Source organism: Myotis brandtii, unplaced genomic scaffold, assembly GCF_000412655.1.
Source record: "Myotis brandtii unplaced genomic scaffold, ASM41265v1 scaffold509, whole genome shotgun sequence".
NCBI classification, from domain to species: Eukaryota; Metazoa; Chordata; class Mammalia; order Chiroptera; family Vespertilionidae; genus Myotis; species Myotis brandtii.
In genome coordinates this window covers 638,377-655,008 of record NW_005369409.1, presented here as the reverse complement: position 1 = coordinate 655,008, position 16,632 = coordinate 638,377, and the positions used below count along the sequence as shown (strand labels likewise).

At 37.2% G+C, this 16,632-nt stretch overlaps 1 protein-coding gene across 7 annotated transcripts in view; it reads right to left on the bottom strand.

The window, feature by feature from the left end:
• Positions 1-16,632, bottom strand: part of ATRX (alpha thalassemia/mental retardation syndrome X-linked) — a 304,287-nt gene that overhangs the window by 76,094 nt on the left and 211,561 nt on the right. For all 7 annotated transcript variants that reach the window (XM_005877140.2, XM_005877143.2, XM_014548452.1 and 4 more), the window contains 3 exons: positions 15,946-16,099; positions 9,914-10,020; positions 1,864-1,972 (listed from right to left, as the gene is read on the bottom strand). In XM_005877140.2, the coding sequence (XP_005877202.1) occupies positions 1,864-1,972; positions 9,914-10,020; positions 15,946-16,099 (370 nt within the window). The remainder of the gene's footprint in view (positions 1-1,863; positions 1,973-9,913; positions 10,021-15,945; positions 16,100-16,632) is intronic.

The window sequence follows — 16,632 nt, the reverse complement described above, 5'->3', positions numbered from 1 at the left end:
CGGCAGGGGGTGGCAGTTGGAGGTGAGCAGGCCAGTGGGGGGAGCAGTTGGGGGCAATCAGTCCGGCAGGGGCAGGCAGTTAGGGGTGATCAGGTCAACAGGCAGAGTGGTTAGGGGCGATCAGGCAGGCAGGCAGGTGAGCAGTTAGGAGCCAGTGGTTCCGGATTGCAAGAGGGATGTCCGACTGCCAGTTTAGGCCGGATCACTGTGGGATCAGGCCTAAACTGGCAGTTGGACATCCCCCGAGGGGTCCCAGATTGGAGAGGGAACAGGCCAGGCTGAGGGACAGCCCCCCCTCACCCCATGCACAAATTTTGTGCACCGGGCCACTAGTTTAAACATATGCTTTAAAACTTTGCTATACTCAAGCCCTTCTCTGTAAGCTCTCCCAGACTCTATAAATTTTAAATACCTTCCTATGGCACAACTATAATTTCTCTAGCCTTACCCCTAGGTATAGTTCAGGACTCTGCTAGAAGTAACATAAGTTTTACATACACAACATAATACACAATATATCTTTCATAATTTAACACATTTATGAAGGCATTCCTCAGCCACCTTCTCATTAAACTAATTCCATATCTTCATCTTTTTCTTAAAGGCCACGCTTTCACACACACATGTGTGTGTGTGCATATATTTATATGTATGTGTATATGTATATTTTATTCTTCCAAATTAAGTTCAAGTCTGTTAATTGCTAAGTTAGAAGCAACACCAACAACACATATACAGCACACCTGATATCTACAGTGGCTTAAAGTCCAGCTGATCTCTGAAAAACATGGGTTTGAACTGTGAGGGTCCACTTATATGTGAATTTTTACGTGTATTTTTGCTTCCTTAAGATTTTCTTATTAGCATTTTCTTTCCTCTAGCTTACTTTATTATAAGAACACAGTATATAATACATATCATATACAAAATATGTGCCAGTTGACTTTTTGTGTTATCAGTAACACTTCCGGCCAACAGTAGGCTATTAGTAGCTACGTTTTGGGAGAATCAAAAGTTATATGTGGATTTTCAAATGTGGAGAGGGTTCAGTGATCCTAACTCCCACATTGCTCAAGAGTCATGACTCAAACTTCTATAATAAATAAAGAGATCAGGAACACTTTGTTAACTTTAAAATCCTGTAACATGTTTGTAACCAAAGATGATAAAAAATGGCTAATAAGCACATGAAAAAATGTCCAACATCAATTATCATTAGGGAAATGTAAATTAAAGTAACATGAGATACTTACCCAGTAGAGTGGATAAAATAATTTTCTTAAAAAGACGGTAATACCAAGTGTTAACAAGGATGCAGAGCACCTGGAACACTTATATTGCTGGTAAAAATGAAAAATTGGACAACTACTTTGAAAACTGCCTGTTTCTTACAAAGCTAAACATAAACTTACCATACCACCCTGGAACTGCACTCCTGGATTTTTATTTCACTGGGTAATTATCTATGGATCACACAAAAACTTATACATGAATACTTAGAGCAACTTCAATTTTAATTTCAAAACCTAGAAACAACTTAAATGTCTCTCAAGTACAAATAAATTATGATACATCCATACAATGAAATATTACCCAATAAAAAGGAACAAACTATGGACACATATAACAATATGGATGAATCTCAAATGCATGTGCTTTGTGAAAGAAGTGATATTCAAAAGGCTACAAATTGCATGATTCCATGAATGAATTTTTTGAGGGGTTGATTAGAGCATTTTACATCTTGACTATATCTTGCAATTGTCAAAAATTGTAGAAGTATACACTAAAAAGAGTGAATTTTACTGTATATAGATTTAAATGACTTTTAATAACTCTACACAAACAGAAAAGGTTTTCTACCTCACATTAGTTTCATCATTAAATTCTTCAGCCCATTTTTTCCTTGATTGTGCAGTAGTAGAACCATCTAAACGATAATAGTCAATATTTCGGAGCCACTTCCCTTCACCTGAAAATTTAACAAGAAAGAAAGAAAGAGATTTGATATATACTGTTCTTCTAGTAATAACATATTTTCTTCCTTGCTGAATGTTTAAAAGCTGGTTATCTGTATTCTATCTGCATATCAAAACACATTTTTTAATCAAGGGGTAATTCACTGTATTACAAATAAATTCACCACACATTTCCTTCTACGAGATATTGAATAACAAAGATACTTTAAAAAGTATATCATCTACATGTGAATTTCTTAACACATTGTCTTGATTAGAATCCTTTAAAACTGTCAAAAGAAAATGTTAAGTTGCATTATGCCCATGAAGCTTGTTTTTTATTGAATGTGTAAACATCCAAGTTTTCCCTTCTTATTAACAAGTTGATACTGATAAGATAAAAAACAGAGGCATATAATACAATTACTCATTCACTGAACAAATATTTACTGAATGCCTATTAAGTGCCAAAATTATTCTATAGCCTAGCAACAAATATCGGCATATGTTCCTATTTTATGACAATTGTATGCGTGTGTGTGTGTGTGTGTGTGTGTGTGTGTGTGTGTGTAAGGATTGCAACTTTGTAAGTTAAACAGTGGTCAGACACATTGCCTTTTGTACAGTGAGGTGAAATTTTACCCAGTACTTACATTGATACTAAATTACCAAGGGATTAAATGCTTATGACATTTTAATATTTTCTCATACATAATTTCCATTCCAATTCTTTAACTTTCAACATAACACTATTTCACCTCGAGAAAAATTGACATCATATCCTAGAGTCTTAACATAAAAACAAGTTGGCAACATGAAGATTTATATATTGACATGTTTATTACTTACCTATATCTTTTTTGTTTTTTTCTTATATCTTCACCTATATTAATAACCTAGAATTTCCTTAATAAAAATTCAGTAATGGTTAAGAAAGTCAATTTGTTTATTTAAGTTTATATCTTTTTTCTTAATCCTCACCCAAGGATATTTTTCCATTGATTTTTAGAGATAGTGAAAGAGAAAGGGAAAGACAGAAAGAAATATCGATGTGAAAGAAACACATTGATGGTTGCCTCCTGCATGCACCCTGACCAGGGACCAAGACAGGGAGGAGCCTGCAACGGAGGTACGTGCCCTTGACTGGAATTGAACCCAGGACCCTTTGGGAAATCGCACCCGGGACCCTTTGGGGAATTGAACCTGGGACCCTTTGGTCCGCAGGCCGATGCTCTATCCACTGAGTCAAACCAAACCGGCCAGGGCTATTATCTTTCAACTGGAAAAAAAAAAAAAGGCATACACATCAAAGAAAAAAAGAATTTGAGTTGGATAGCAATGTAAGAGACGGGAGTCACATTGCATTAACTGTTCATTTCAACAGGATAATTATTAAAGTAAATATGCTAATCATAACTGAACAGCATATATATTTTAATAAGTATTTCAAGATACTCACCTTTCCATATCACAAATGAACAATTTTACCATCACTTTTGTGAATACAATAAATAAAAACTGTGATATAGTCAGTATAGGTTAGCAATAAAAATATACACTTTGGAGTCAGATGTCCTGAGTTTAAATCACAGTTTCATCATTTACTAGCATTTTCACTTAAGGCAAAGTAATTAAACTCGTTGTGCCTCAGTTTTTTATCTTTAAAAATGGGAGATAACAAGTGTACCTATTGCATAGTATTACTGCTTATTAAATGAATTAATATAAAAAAGACCTCTTCAAACAGTACCTGTCACATAGTAATTAAATTTATTGGGTACTTAATATTATCACCCAAGATTCCATAGCTAATTATATCTATCTCCATTATGGCACATATATGTGTATGATCCCTCTCTATAACATGATTTTCTATAATACACCTTGAACCTAGTTCAGTACCCAAAACACAGTACTAATAGTCATAGTAGTAGTAATAATAGCAGTAGCAGCAGCAGCAGCAGTAGTAGTAGATACTCAAAAGATAAACTGAACTAATTGATGGTTAAAAAAAATATTTGCTGGCCTGGCTGGTATGGCTCAGTGGTTGAGTGATGACCTATGAATCAAGAGATCATGGTTCTGGTTCAACTCCCGGTCGGGGCACATGCCCAGGTTGTGGGTTTGATCTCTAATGGGGAGGGGATGTGCAGGAGGCAGCTGATCAATGATTCTCTCTCATCACTGATGTTTCTATCCCTCTCCCTTCCTCTCTAAAATCAATAAAAAAATATAAAAACAAGTATTTACTGAAGGTAATTTATAAAATTAGATATGAACTAGTAAGCATATGGAAAAATATTCAACCTTATCAAAATAAAAAATATAAATTAAACAAATTTTAAATTAAACAAAAACAACCGTTCTTACCCATGAAAGATGAAGAAAATGTAGTTATAGTACTACAGGTATACAGTAATATGGGCATTTTGCTACTTTTTCATGATTGTAGAGTAAATTGATATAACTTTTTTTGTAATATACCCTTTAAGATAATGAAGCATTGTCAGAATATAAAATCTAACTAACAAACCTAATGCACAGTTATAATAGAAAAACATACTTATAGTTCTGGTCAAGATGGCAGAGTAGGAAAACATTGTTGGTTTCCTCCCACAACAGCATCAAAATTACAACTAAATTATAGAAAACTACCCTTCAAAACTATCTCCAGTCTAGCTAAACAAAATTCCTATAACTAAGGACATAAAGAAGAAGCCACGTCCTTACTGGTAGGAGGGGGCAGAGAGGCAAAGTGGGCTGGACCCACACCCACACGTGCCAGTTACATCAGGAGGCCTATATCTGCTGCGGAGGTAATACCTGAGAAACAAAAGGTGCCAGCCCCACACTGAGCACTCTAGCTCAGAGCGCCAGTGCCAGGAAGAGGAGTCTCCACAATGTCTGCCTGAAAATCAATGAGAATTCCATCCAATTGAGACAGAGGGCTGCTGCAGACCCAGGTGTCCTCTTAAAGGGCCCACACAGAGACTCACAAAAACTCGCTAAGTTCCAGTGAAGTGACAGCAGGCAAAAAAAAGCACCGGGGACATTCAGAAAGGAACGAAATTTTCTGGAGGGGAAACTCTCCTTTTTTGATCCTTCCCCTCACACAGTCTGCAGGCAAAGGCTAGTGCCAAACCTTAGTCTCCATTAATCTAACACTGCTCGCCCCACCTCATCTGGCTCAAGTGACAAGGGAGATAGCAACACTGGGCCTCACAAAATATCCATTACATAGAGTCACCCTGCCAAGACTTGGAGACACAGCAGACCTACCTACTACATTAAAAAAACCACAGGGAGTGAGCCAAAATGGGGAGACAGAGAAAGATGTCCCAAATGAAAGTGGTGTCATAATTCCCCGTGACACCACTCCCACCAAACTAGCCCACGTGCCAGAACCTTTTCAATAGCTATTAACACAAGTGGCTGGCTTCCACCTATGCTACAGACTTTCCTAAAATCTATCAAAAATCTATAGACTCAAAACAAGCAACGGGAGGGGGGAGCCTTGGAAAACCCTGTACCTCTTGGTAAGTGGCCCCAAGCCAGGCATAGTGACAACTATCTTAGTTTCACAGCAAAGCCTCTTCCAGGTGCCTCAAACACAGCACAGACAGCTAACAACCACAGATCACTTTGTAGTTGCCACCATGTGGCCCAAGGCCAGGCACAGGCAGCAGATAAACTTGGCCTGCGCTAGAGCCCATCCCAAGAGGCACCAGAACGAACATACCTGGTAACTGACTTTAGACAACACCAGAGCACCACCCATTGCCTACAATAATGACACAACCAAAAAACCAACTCGGCAAGCACCAGAGCACCACAGCACCAATAAAGCATGTCCCCCTCCATGGAGTCAGCCCCCACACAATAGCTCATCCACTGTAGTCAAAGCCAGTCCTCACTGCCAGTCAGCATAAGGATCAATCCCAGATACAGACCTGCCAACAGCAATCAAGGCTTGATAACAACAGGAAGGCACACAAAATCCATACAAGGAATACCCTTGGAGCATCTGGCTCAAGTGAGATAGCAACACTGGGCCTCACAAAACATCCATTATATAGAGTCACCCTGCCAAGACTTAGAGATATAACAGATCTACCTAATACATAGAAAGAAACACAGGGAGTTAGCCAAAATGGGGACACAGAGAAAGATGTCCCAAATGAAAGAACAGGACAAAATAACAGGAGGAAAAAACTAAATAAAAAGAGGCAAGCAATCTATCAGATTCCAGTCAAGGGCATGTACTTTGGTTGAGAGCACATCCCCAGTAGGGGGTGTGCAGGAGGCAGCTGATGGATGTTTCTAACTCTCTATCTTCCAGGTGCCTCAAACACAGCACAGACAGCTAACAACCACAGATCACTTTGTAGTTGCCACCATGTGGCCCAAGGCCAGGCACAGGCAGCAGATAAACTTGGCCTGCGCTAGAGCCCATCCCAAGAGGCACCAGAACGAACATACCTGGTAACTGACTTTAGACAACACCAGAGCACCACCCATTGCCTACAATAATGACACAACCAAAAAACCAACTCGGCAAGCACCAGAGCACCACAGCACCAATAAAGCATGTCCCCCTCCATGGAGTCAGCCCCCACACAATAGCTCATCCACTGTAGTCAAAGCCAGTCCTCACTGCCAGTCAGCATAAGGATCAATCCCAGATACAGACCTGCCAACAGCAATCAAGGCTTGATAACAACAGGAAGGCACACAAAATCCATACAAGGAATACCCTTGGAGCATCTGGCTCAAGTGAGATAGCAACACTGGGCCTCACAAAACATCCATTATATAGAGTCACCCTGCCAAGACTTAGAGATATAACAGATCTACCTAATACATAGAAAGAAACACAGGGAGTTAGCCAAAATGGGGACACAGAGAAAGATGTCCCAAATGAAAGAACAGGACAAAATAACAGGAGGAAAAAACTAAATAAAAAGAGGCAAGCAATCTATCAGATTCCAGTCAAGGGCATGTACTTTGGTTGAGAGCACATCCCCAGTAGGGGGTGTGCAGGAGGCAGCTGATGGATGTTTCTAACTCTCTATCCCTCTCCCTTCCTCTCTGTAAAAAATCAGTAAAAATGTATTTTTAAAAAAGTGGGCAAAGGACCTACACAAACACTTCTCCAAAGAGGACAAGCAGATGGCCAAGAGACATTATGAAAAATGTTTAATGTCAATGATCATCAGATGCAAATTAAAACAATGAGATTATCACCTCACACTTGTCACAATGGCTACCATTAACAAAACTACAAATGAAAAGTGCTGGTGAGGATGTGGAGAAAAGGGAACTCTAGTACACTGCTGGTAGGAATGCAGATTGGTGCAGCCTTTATGGAAAACAGTATGGAGTTTCCTCAAAAAATTAAATATGGAACTGCCATTTGACCCAGTGATCCCACTTCTAGGAATATATCCTAAGAAACCCAAAACACACATCAGAAAGAATATATGCACCCCTATGTTCACAGCAAGCAGCACAATTTACAATAGCCAAGATTTGGAAACAACTTAAGTGCCCATCAACAGATGAGTGGATTAAAAAACTGTGGTACATAAACACAATGGAACACTATGCTGCTGTAAAAAAGAAAGAACTCTTTACCATTTGCAACAGCATGGATGGACCTGGAGAGCATTATGCTAAGCAAAATAAGCCAATCGGAGAAAGAAAAATATCACATGATATCACTCATTTGTGGAATATAAGGAACAACATAAACTGATGAACAAAAATAGATCCAGAGACACAGAAGCATCAAACAGTCCATCAATCCTCAGAGGGAAGCCGGGGGAGGGGGAGGGGTGGTAAGAGATCAACCAAAGGTCTTGTATACATGCATATAAGCATAACCAATGGACACAGACACTAGGGGAGTAGGGGTATGTGCTGAGGGTGGGGGAGGGCCTATGGGGGAAAAAGGAGACATATGTAATACTATACGTAATACTTTAAACAATAAAGAATTTTAAAAAATCCAAATGGATAAAATGTCCGTTGTGAATATTATACATCCTATTGTACCAAATTAGTATAGAAGGTACAAACTATATTTTGAAGTCACAATCAGAATTATGGTCGACACAATTTGTTTTGTGTAAAAGTAATAAAAATTGAAATTTTAAAATTAAGAAAAAAAGTTGTTGTATATTTATACCATGGAATGCTATGCAGCAGTAAAAAAGAAGGATCTCTTACCCTTTGAGACAGCATGGAGGGACCATAGTATTTTCCTGGATAGTATTTTGCTAAGCGAAATAAGCCAGTCAGAGAAAGACAAGTGTCACATGATTGCAATCATATGTGGAATCTAATGAACAAAATAAACTGTTGGAAAAAAAATAGATCCAGAGACACAGAAGCATAGAACAGACTGTCAAATCTCATAGGGAAGGTCAGGTTGGGTAGATATCAACCAAAGACCTCATGTGCATATATGCGTAACCCATGAGCACATCAATAGGGTGGTGTAGGCCTGGTATGGGTATAAGGGGTCAATGGGAGAAAAGGGGGAATTATGTAATACTTTCTACAATAAAGATTTTTTTTAAAAAATCCCTGGGTAATAAGGATTAACAGAAACAAATTTTAAAAAATATAAAAAATCACAGTGAGATACCATTTCATAGCCACTAGGATCGCAATAATAATAATAATAATAATAATAATTTTCTTTTAAAGTAAAAAAAAGGAAAGCAAGTGTTGGCAAAGCTGTGGAAAATTAGAACCCTTGTATACTGCTTGTGGGAATGTAAAATATTGTAGTCAGTGTGGAAAACAGTTTGCTGGTTCCTCATTATACTAAACACAGAATTATTATATAATTCAATAATCCCATTCCTAAGTATATATCCTAAAGAATTGAAAACAGATGTTTAAATACATAAAAACTTGTACACGAATGTTCATAGCAGCATTATTCACAATAGCCAAAAGGTGAAAACAGCCTAAATATCTATGAATGAATGAATGGATAATCAAATGTGGGTTTTATCCATACAATGAAATTTTATTAGACCATAAAAATGAATGAAGTACTGTCATATGCTATAACATGAATGAACCTTGTAAAGATGCTATGTGAAAGAAGCCATTCACGAAAGATCACATATTATATGAATCCATTTATATGATAGGTCCAGAATAGATCAATCTACAAAAATAGAAAATAGATTAGTGATTGCCTAGGGATGGAAGTGGTAGAAGGGTGAGCTAGGACAATCATAGTTAAAAGGTATAGGGTTTCTTTGGTGGTGATTAAAATTTTCAAAAATTGACTGTGCTGATAGTTGCACAACTCTGTACATATACTAAAAACCTTGAATTGTACATTTTAAATAACAGTTCAACTGCACATTATGTGAATTATACCTCAATAAAGCTTTTTTAAAACATCCTATATAATAAAGAGGTAATATGCAAATTGACCATTACACCCTCACAAGATGGCTGTCTATGACCAGGCTGGGGGGGTTAGAGTGAGAGACGACAAAACGACTGAACAAGCAAGCTGCGTGGGGCGACCAGGCCAGCAGGGGGGTTAGTGAGAGATGACCAAATGACTGAACAAGCAGGCTGTGTGGGGCGACCAGGCCATTTTAGGCTGGCAGGGGGGCAGTTAGGGGTGACCAGGCAGGGCAGGTGAGTGATTAGGAGCCAGCAATCCAGGATTGTGAGAGGGATGTCCGACTGACGGTTTAGGCACGAATTTTGTGCACTGGGCCTCTAGTTTTTAATGATTGATGTTAAAATTACAACAACAAAGACCTCAATAATATGGATAAGGTTAAGAATAAAGTGGAGAAAAACACGGACATATTAGGGTTGTGGGTCTGGCTATTTTTTCTTTTATTGTTAGAAAGTTTACACAAGATATATAAATGAATGTTTTTAAAACTTATGATATAGAAATGTTTGTAACTCACCTTTATAAATAAGAGGTTTGTCTTTATCTTCTGTTTTCTCCCTACTAGCCAATTCAAGAAAATCTTCAATCAAGTCCAGAGATATAAGAGACTGGCTGAAAACAAGTCTAAAAAAAACAGATGAGTGTTCTTAGATTAAAAGATTCATAGAGTAAAGATATTACTTCTTAAATAAATCTGCAAATTCAACACGATACTAATCAAAACCCCAATAGGGTTTTCTGTAGAAATTAACAAGCTGAGCCCTAGCTGGTTTGGCTCAGTGGATAGAGTGTTAGCCTGCGGACTAAAGGGTCCCAGGTTCAATTGTGGTCTAGGGCACATGCCCAGGTTGCTGGCTCGATCCCCAGTAGAGGGCGTGCAAGAGCAGCCAATCAATGATTCTCTCTCATCATTGATGATTCTCTCTCTCTCTCTCCCCCTCCCTTCCTCTCTGAAATCAATAAAAATATATTAAAAATAAATAAATAAATGTCTGCAAATTACTGATTCTCTATCCCAGTATTTCTTGTACTCCGTTTAGCCATGAAGACTATTCATTCACATAAAGTCTTATGCAGTGCTAAAATAAAAATAATATAAAAGCAAGGTGTTTTAGGCATTGTTGGAGGAGTTAAAGTGTTAATGGCCCCTCACCCCCTGCTCTAGGTCATCAATTTACAAAGCCTCTGAGAAATAGCTTGAAAACCACTGCTCTGATCTATCCAATTGGTGAGAACTGGACATAATTACACACCTGGAAGTGAAGAAAAAAAAAACACTAGAAAAAATATAGGAGCGCTCATTTTCTCCCTTATATAAGGCAAACAGAGTAGGTCAGTATCCGAGAAACTAGATACCTGTAGCAAGCATATTTTTTTGTTTTAATTTTGAAAGATGTATTGTAGGAGAGAGAGGTGCTTATGGAAGATGTCTCACTCTCACTGCTAGTTGTTTTCAACTTTAATAGAAATAAAAAGAAGAGTGAACAACATATGCATTGGTTATTATATGGCTTCCTCTGCACTTTGAGAGTCTAGTGCAGCCGTGGGCAAACTACGGCCCGCGGGCCGGATCCGGCCCGTTTGAAATGAATAAAACTAAAAAAAAAAAAAGACCGTACCCTTTTATGTAATGATGTTTACTTTGAATTTGTATTAGTTCACACAAACACTCCATCCATGCTTTTGTTCCGGCCCTCTGGTCCAGTTTAAGAACCCATTGTGGACCTCGAGTCGAAAAGTTTGCCCACCCCTGGTCTAGTGTCTACCAGTTGGTACTCCTAGAATACTGGGAAGTAAATGAATTGACTCCTGGTGCTCAGTGTAAATTATCAGGGCTATACCTTGATCCCTCAATAGATTAGTTATCTTTCCCCAAATCAGAAACTTTTTTGAATCAATTCTTTCTGAACTACAAATTAAGTTTCTATAACTGGGAAACTTAAACTCTTAGACATATTAATTATTTAATGGGAATTAATCTGGAATTTGGGCTACTATTGGGGAAAGCTGTCGACTTGAGTCAGCATTAAGGCTGGTTCTGGGAACCACTAAGTTCAGGTAAGTCTCAATATGAAAAAGGTAGTTATTAGGACCAAGTGACTAGAAACTAATGGTTATCTCTGTTAACCTTTTCTAGTAGCAGACAACATGAATAACTATTGTCCTGATTAGTAATAATTTTCATACTTATATAAACTATTTTGGCTTTGTCTATTTTATAAATGACCCATGTGAAAATATACAGACAACACTTAACAAATTCACTCATATAAAAAATCTGGAAATAAAGATTCAATCAAAATTTAATATTTAAATGATAGAAAATGGATTAACCAGAAGGGCTGAGCTGAAATTAGTGGTGTACTAGAGTTGGTTGTAACTAGTTTGAAACATTAAAGTGGATTATTAATATTTCTTCCCACCTCTGACATCATGTTGGTGATTTGAATTGGCCACGGTGGGAGCATTTATACCATGAAAATCAGCAAATGTTACAAATCAGGACTTTTTTTTTTTTGCTTCTTTGCTGTCTCTAATACAGTGATGGCGAACCTATGACACGTGTGTCAGAGGTGACACGCGAACTCATTTTTCTGGTTGATTTTTCTTTGTTAAATGGCATTTAAATATATAAAATAGATATCAAAAATATAAATCTTTGTTTTACTATGGTTGCAAATATCAAAAAATTTCTATATGTGACATGGCACCAGAGTTGTTAGGGTTTTTCCAAATGCTGACACGCCGAGCTCAAAAGGTTCGCCATCACTGCTCTAATATATATAATTTTTTCATTTGTTCATTTGAAGAATCGGCTAAACATTTATCAACATATCACTGGCTAAAATCACTAAAACTCATTTCTTTCTCATCCTGTAGAAATATCAAGTTTCTACAGGATGGGGCAAAAGTAGGTTTACAGTTGTGAGTATGCTAAGCAAAATTTAAACTTGTATTATTTATTTATTTATTTTTATTGATTAAGGTATTACATATGTGTCTTTATCCCACAATTGCTCCCCCACCCCCACACTCATGCCCTCACCCCCCTGGTGTCTGTGTCCATTTGTTAGGCTTATATGCATGTATACAAGTCCTTTGATTTGTATTATTTATTAATTATTATATTATTTTTCGTAAGAAAAACTGTAAACTTACTTTTGCCCCACCCTGTATTGGGGTCAACAGTCAACTGCACAAATAGAAAATAGGGAAATCTGATTTAACAGCAGCTTTTTTTTTTTAATGTCTTCACTGATCACAGGTTTCAACATGAATCAGCAGTTATTTAGAGGTTGTAAAGGGCCTCTCCAAGATATGCTACTTTGGAATGTGGACTATTTTGAGCTAAAGGTAATTGAGACGCTGAAGGCACAAGAGAAACTTTTACCAGAAATAACTTTTTATGACCTATTTATAGGACAGGGCAAACATATTTACTAAACACTTGCTCCTATCTTGAAAATTATCCTCCTTCTGAAATGTCAGGGCATTTTACCCTACTTTAGTCAGGATATCATAGATACCTCATATTAATTTTCTGTCTGTAAACCTCTCTTGTATGTGGAATCTCTTATTCTGTAATATATGTTGGGGTTCCCATACATGCAATATGTAATTAAACTTGGTTATTTTTTCTAAATCTGTCTAATGCTGATTATTAGACCAGCTAAAAGAAACTGCAAGGCTAGAGTAAAATGTCTTCCTTCCCCAAAGTTGGAAAACCTCTCTATAGGACTGCATGAATATATGTATAGGGCCCAGAATAAACAAGAACCAGCCTCACTAAAGCTCTATGGGGTTTTGTGTGTGTGTGCGTGTGTGCGTGTGTGTGTGTGTGTGTGTGTGTGTGTGTGTGTGCGTGTGCGTGCACTTTTGTTTTTGTTTTGTTTTTAATCCTCACCCGAGGATACTTTTTCCATTGATTTTTAGAGAGTGAAAGGGAGAGAAAAAGAGAAACACTGATGTGAGAGACACACTGATTGGCTGCCTTCCGCAGGAGCCCCGACCAGGGCCGGGGGTCAAAGCTACAACGGATGTATGTGCCTTGACCAGGAGTTGAACCCGAGACCCTTTGGTCCATGGGCCGATGCTATAACCACTGACCCAAACCAGCCAGGGCTAAAACTCTGTGTTAATAAAAACTAAGCTGAGTGTTTTGTTTACTGCAACCATATTTGAGATGGGTACTTAAAAACCATGTGGTCAGGACTGAAATTATGCCACACAAAAAATGACCAATGAACTGAGAGGAGAAACTATAAAATTCACAAGAGTGATAAAACTACCACTATTTGAAGATAAGACAATTGAAATAGTACTGATGTCTGTAACCTACTTTAAAAGGCATCAGGAAAATAAGATCAATGGAGGGATGGATAGGCAAATAGGTGTGTAATAAAGAAAATATAGTAACTATAGAATATAGTATCAATTCTTGGTGACAGATATATGGGAATGCACTATAAAATTCTTACCACTTTTAATTATGTTTGAAAACTTCCATAATGAAATGTTGGACAGATAAAGAATAGTGGTAATCACAATTCTGGAAATGCATAGTTTTATAGTCTTAATACTGATGACATCTATCAGTTGGGTTTATAACTAAAAAAAAAATATCATTAACAACAGTGTAAAAAAAGCAGTAGATATATTTTGTTTTAGACCAGAGGGGAAAGAGCTATAGGAATAGTGTATAAAGATATGGATACAGCCCTAGCCAGTTTGGTTCAGTGGATACAGCATCGGCCTGTGGACTGAAGAGTCCCGGGTTCGATTCCGAACAAGGGCACATGCCTGGGTTGCAGACTCGATCCCCAGTGGGGGTGTGCAGGAGGCAGCCAATCAATGATTCTCTCTCCTCATTTATGTTTCTCTCTCTCTCTCTCCCTCTCCATTCTTCTTTGAAATAAAAAAAACACATATTTTTAAAAAAAGACAAGGATACATTTTCTAACAATGTGAAGTATTCAACTATAGGTAGCGTTATAAGATGGTAAATATTCTATTGCAGGAAAAAGTAGGAGAATATCTATGATGAACATGGTAGAAGAAATTCTTGCATTGATTAGGAAATTCAGAGACCACTATAATCATGTGTACACTCTTAAAATTCTTGTATGGTACCCAAATAAAAATTAATTTTAATCTACAGAAGTTGATAGTAGAAAAAATCATGAGCATGTTTAGAGCAATAATCTCTCCTTACCTTTCAGAAACTCTGAACTCTAATAGACACTTTCTACTTGACATCTCTCCTGGATATCTAATAGGCCACTCAAACATAATATAGCTAGAGCAAAACTCGATTTACTGTCACTTGTGAATTAAGTTCTACCCTAATATTGTCCATTTTAGTAAATAACACTGTAATCCACGAGCCACTTAGGCTGGAAGTCTGGGAGTCATCTTTGACTAATGCCAAAGATGACTTATTTTTAGCCTTATGTTAACTGTTATTAAAAACATCACAAATATAATTTTTAAATATTTCGTAATAAAATGTGGGGACCTTATAACAGCCTAAACAATAAGCCTGGTTCAAAACTATGAAAGTACATTTTTAAATAGTAATTTTACGGATGAAACTGGGGACAGGATGCAGGGAAGGAAATGAGGGCACAAATGCTATAAATAAAACAAACAGGAACAAAATACAAAGGAGAAATTATAAAAAGAATCATCAAAGAGGTGAAATAAAGACTAGAAGTGTCCACTAGATATGGGGATTAAAATGTCACTAAGTGACTTTAGGTGGGAAAAAGCTCAGTAAAATGACAGGGTAAAAGCCACATTGCATGGATTGGAAAATGGTTTTGAAGATGATAACATATAGATATCAACTAGAGGCTTGCATTAATAAAATAAATTTTAGAAGCAATAGCCAGAAGGGAAAAACAGTACTAAAGAAATAACCAGAATATGCACTAGTCCAGTGGTTCTTAACCTTCCTAATGCTGCGACCCTTTAATACAGTTCCTCATGTTGTGGTGACCCCCAACCATAAAATTATTTTCATTGCTACTTCATAACTGTAATTTTGCTACTGTTATGAATCATAATGTAAATATCTGATATGCAGGATGTATTTTCATTGTTACAAATTGAACATAATTAAAGCATAGTGATTAATCACAAAAACAATATGTAATTATATATGTGGAGCCCTAGCCGGTTTTGCTCAGTGGATAGAGCATCGGCTGCGGACTGAAGGGTCCCGGGTTCGATTCGGATCAAGAGCACATGCCTGAGTTGTGGGCTCGATCCCCAGTAGGGGGCGTGCAGGAGGCAGCCAATCAATGATTCTCTCTCATCACTGATGTTTCTATCTCTCTATCCCTCTCCCTTCCTCTCAGAAATCAATAAAAATATATTAAAAAAAAAAGAACTAGTGGCTTAAATGGAAGATACTTGTCTATCACTATAGTAACCAAAGTAAATGACATTTTTGGAAAGGAAGAAAACACATTTTTCTTCAAATAAGCCGTTGAAACAATAGAAAGCTTATAAAAAGTTCATTTGTATAAAGAATAGGAAAGAACTTACACTTTATCCCCAATTTCCTCTGCCATTCGAAGAATTTCAAAGAGAAGTACCATTTTGCCAGAATGCTCTAAAATCTCAGCATCAGCATCTGTAACAAAATCTTTATACCAGTCTGGAGCTGGGCTGCTTGGATTAGAAGAGGAAGTAGCTTTACCTAAATAAAATAAATGAAACATAAATAAGTAGGCAAATAAGGAAAAAAACTACAAGATCCCAAGAGAGGGATTAAGAAAACATACATACTAGGTGTACCAGTTAATAATGCGGAATTTTTTCAATAGATGGAGTTACACATATGTTGATATATATGCGATTTGATATATATGCTATTTTGTTGTATTGACAGCAAGCTTTAAAACTTCCTATGTCAAATTTGCTGAAGGTGTTAACATCATAGATATTTTTATGCTTAAAAATGTGGAATTTCGTGCCAAAAGAGAGCATTTGCGGGAAGTTTTAATTCATTACTTTACTTTGAAGAAAAAGTTACCGTATACTTCGGGAAGCTTATGGTGAGTACCCATCTCAAGATACTTGTGAACGCTGGTTTAAACGCTTTAAAAGTGATGATTCCGATGTGAAACACAAAGAACATCCAAGTCAACCGAAAAAGTTTGAAGACCAACAATTACAAGCACTATTGGATGAAGATGCGTGTCAAACTCAAAAACAACTTGCAGAAAGATT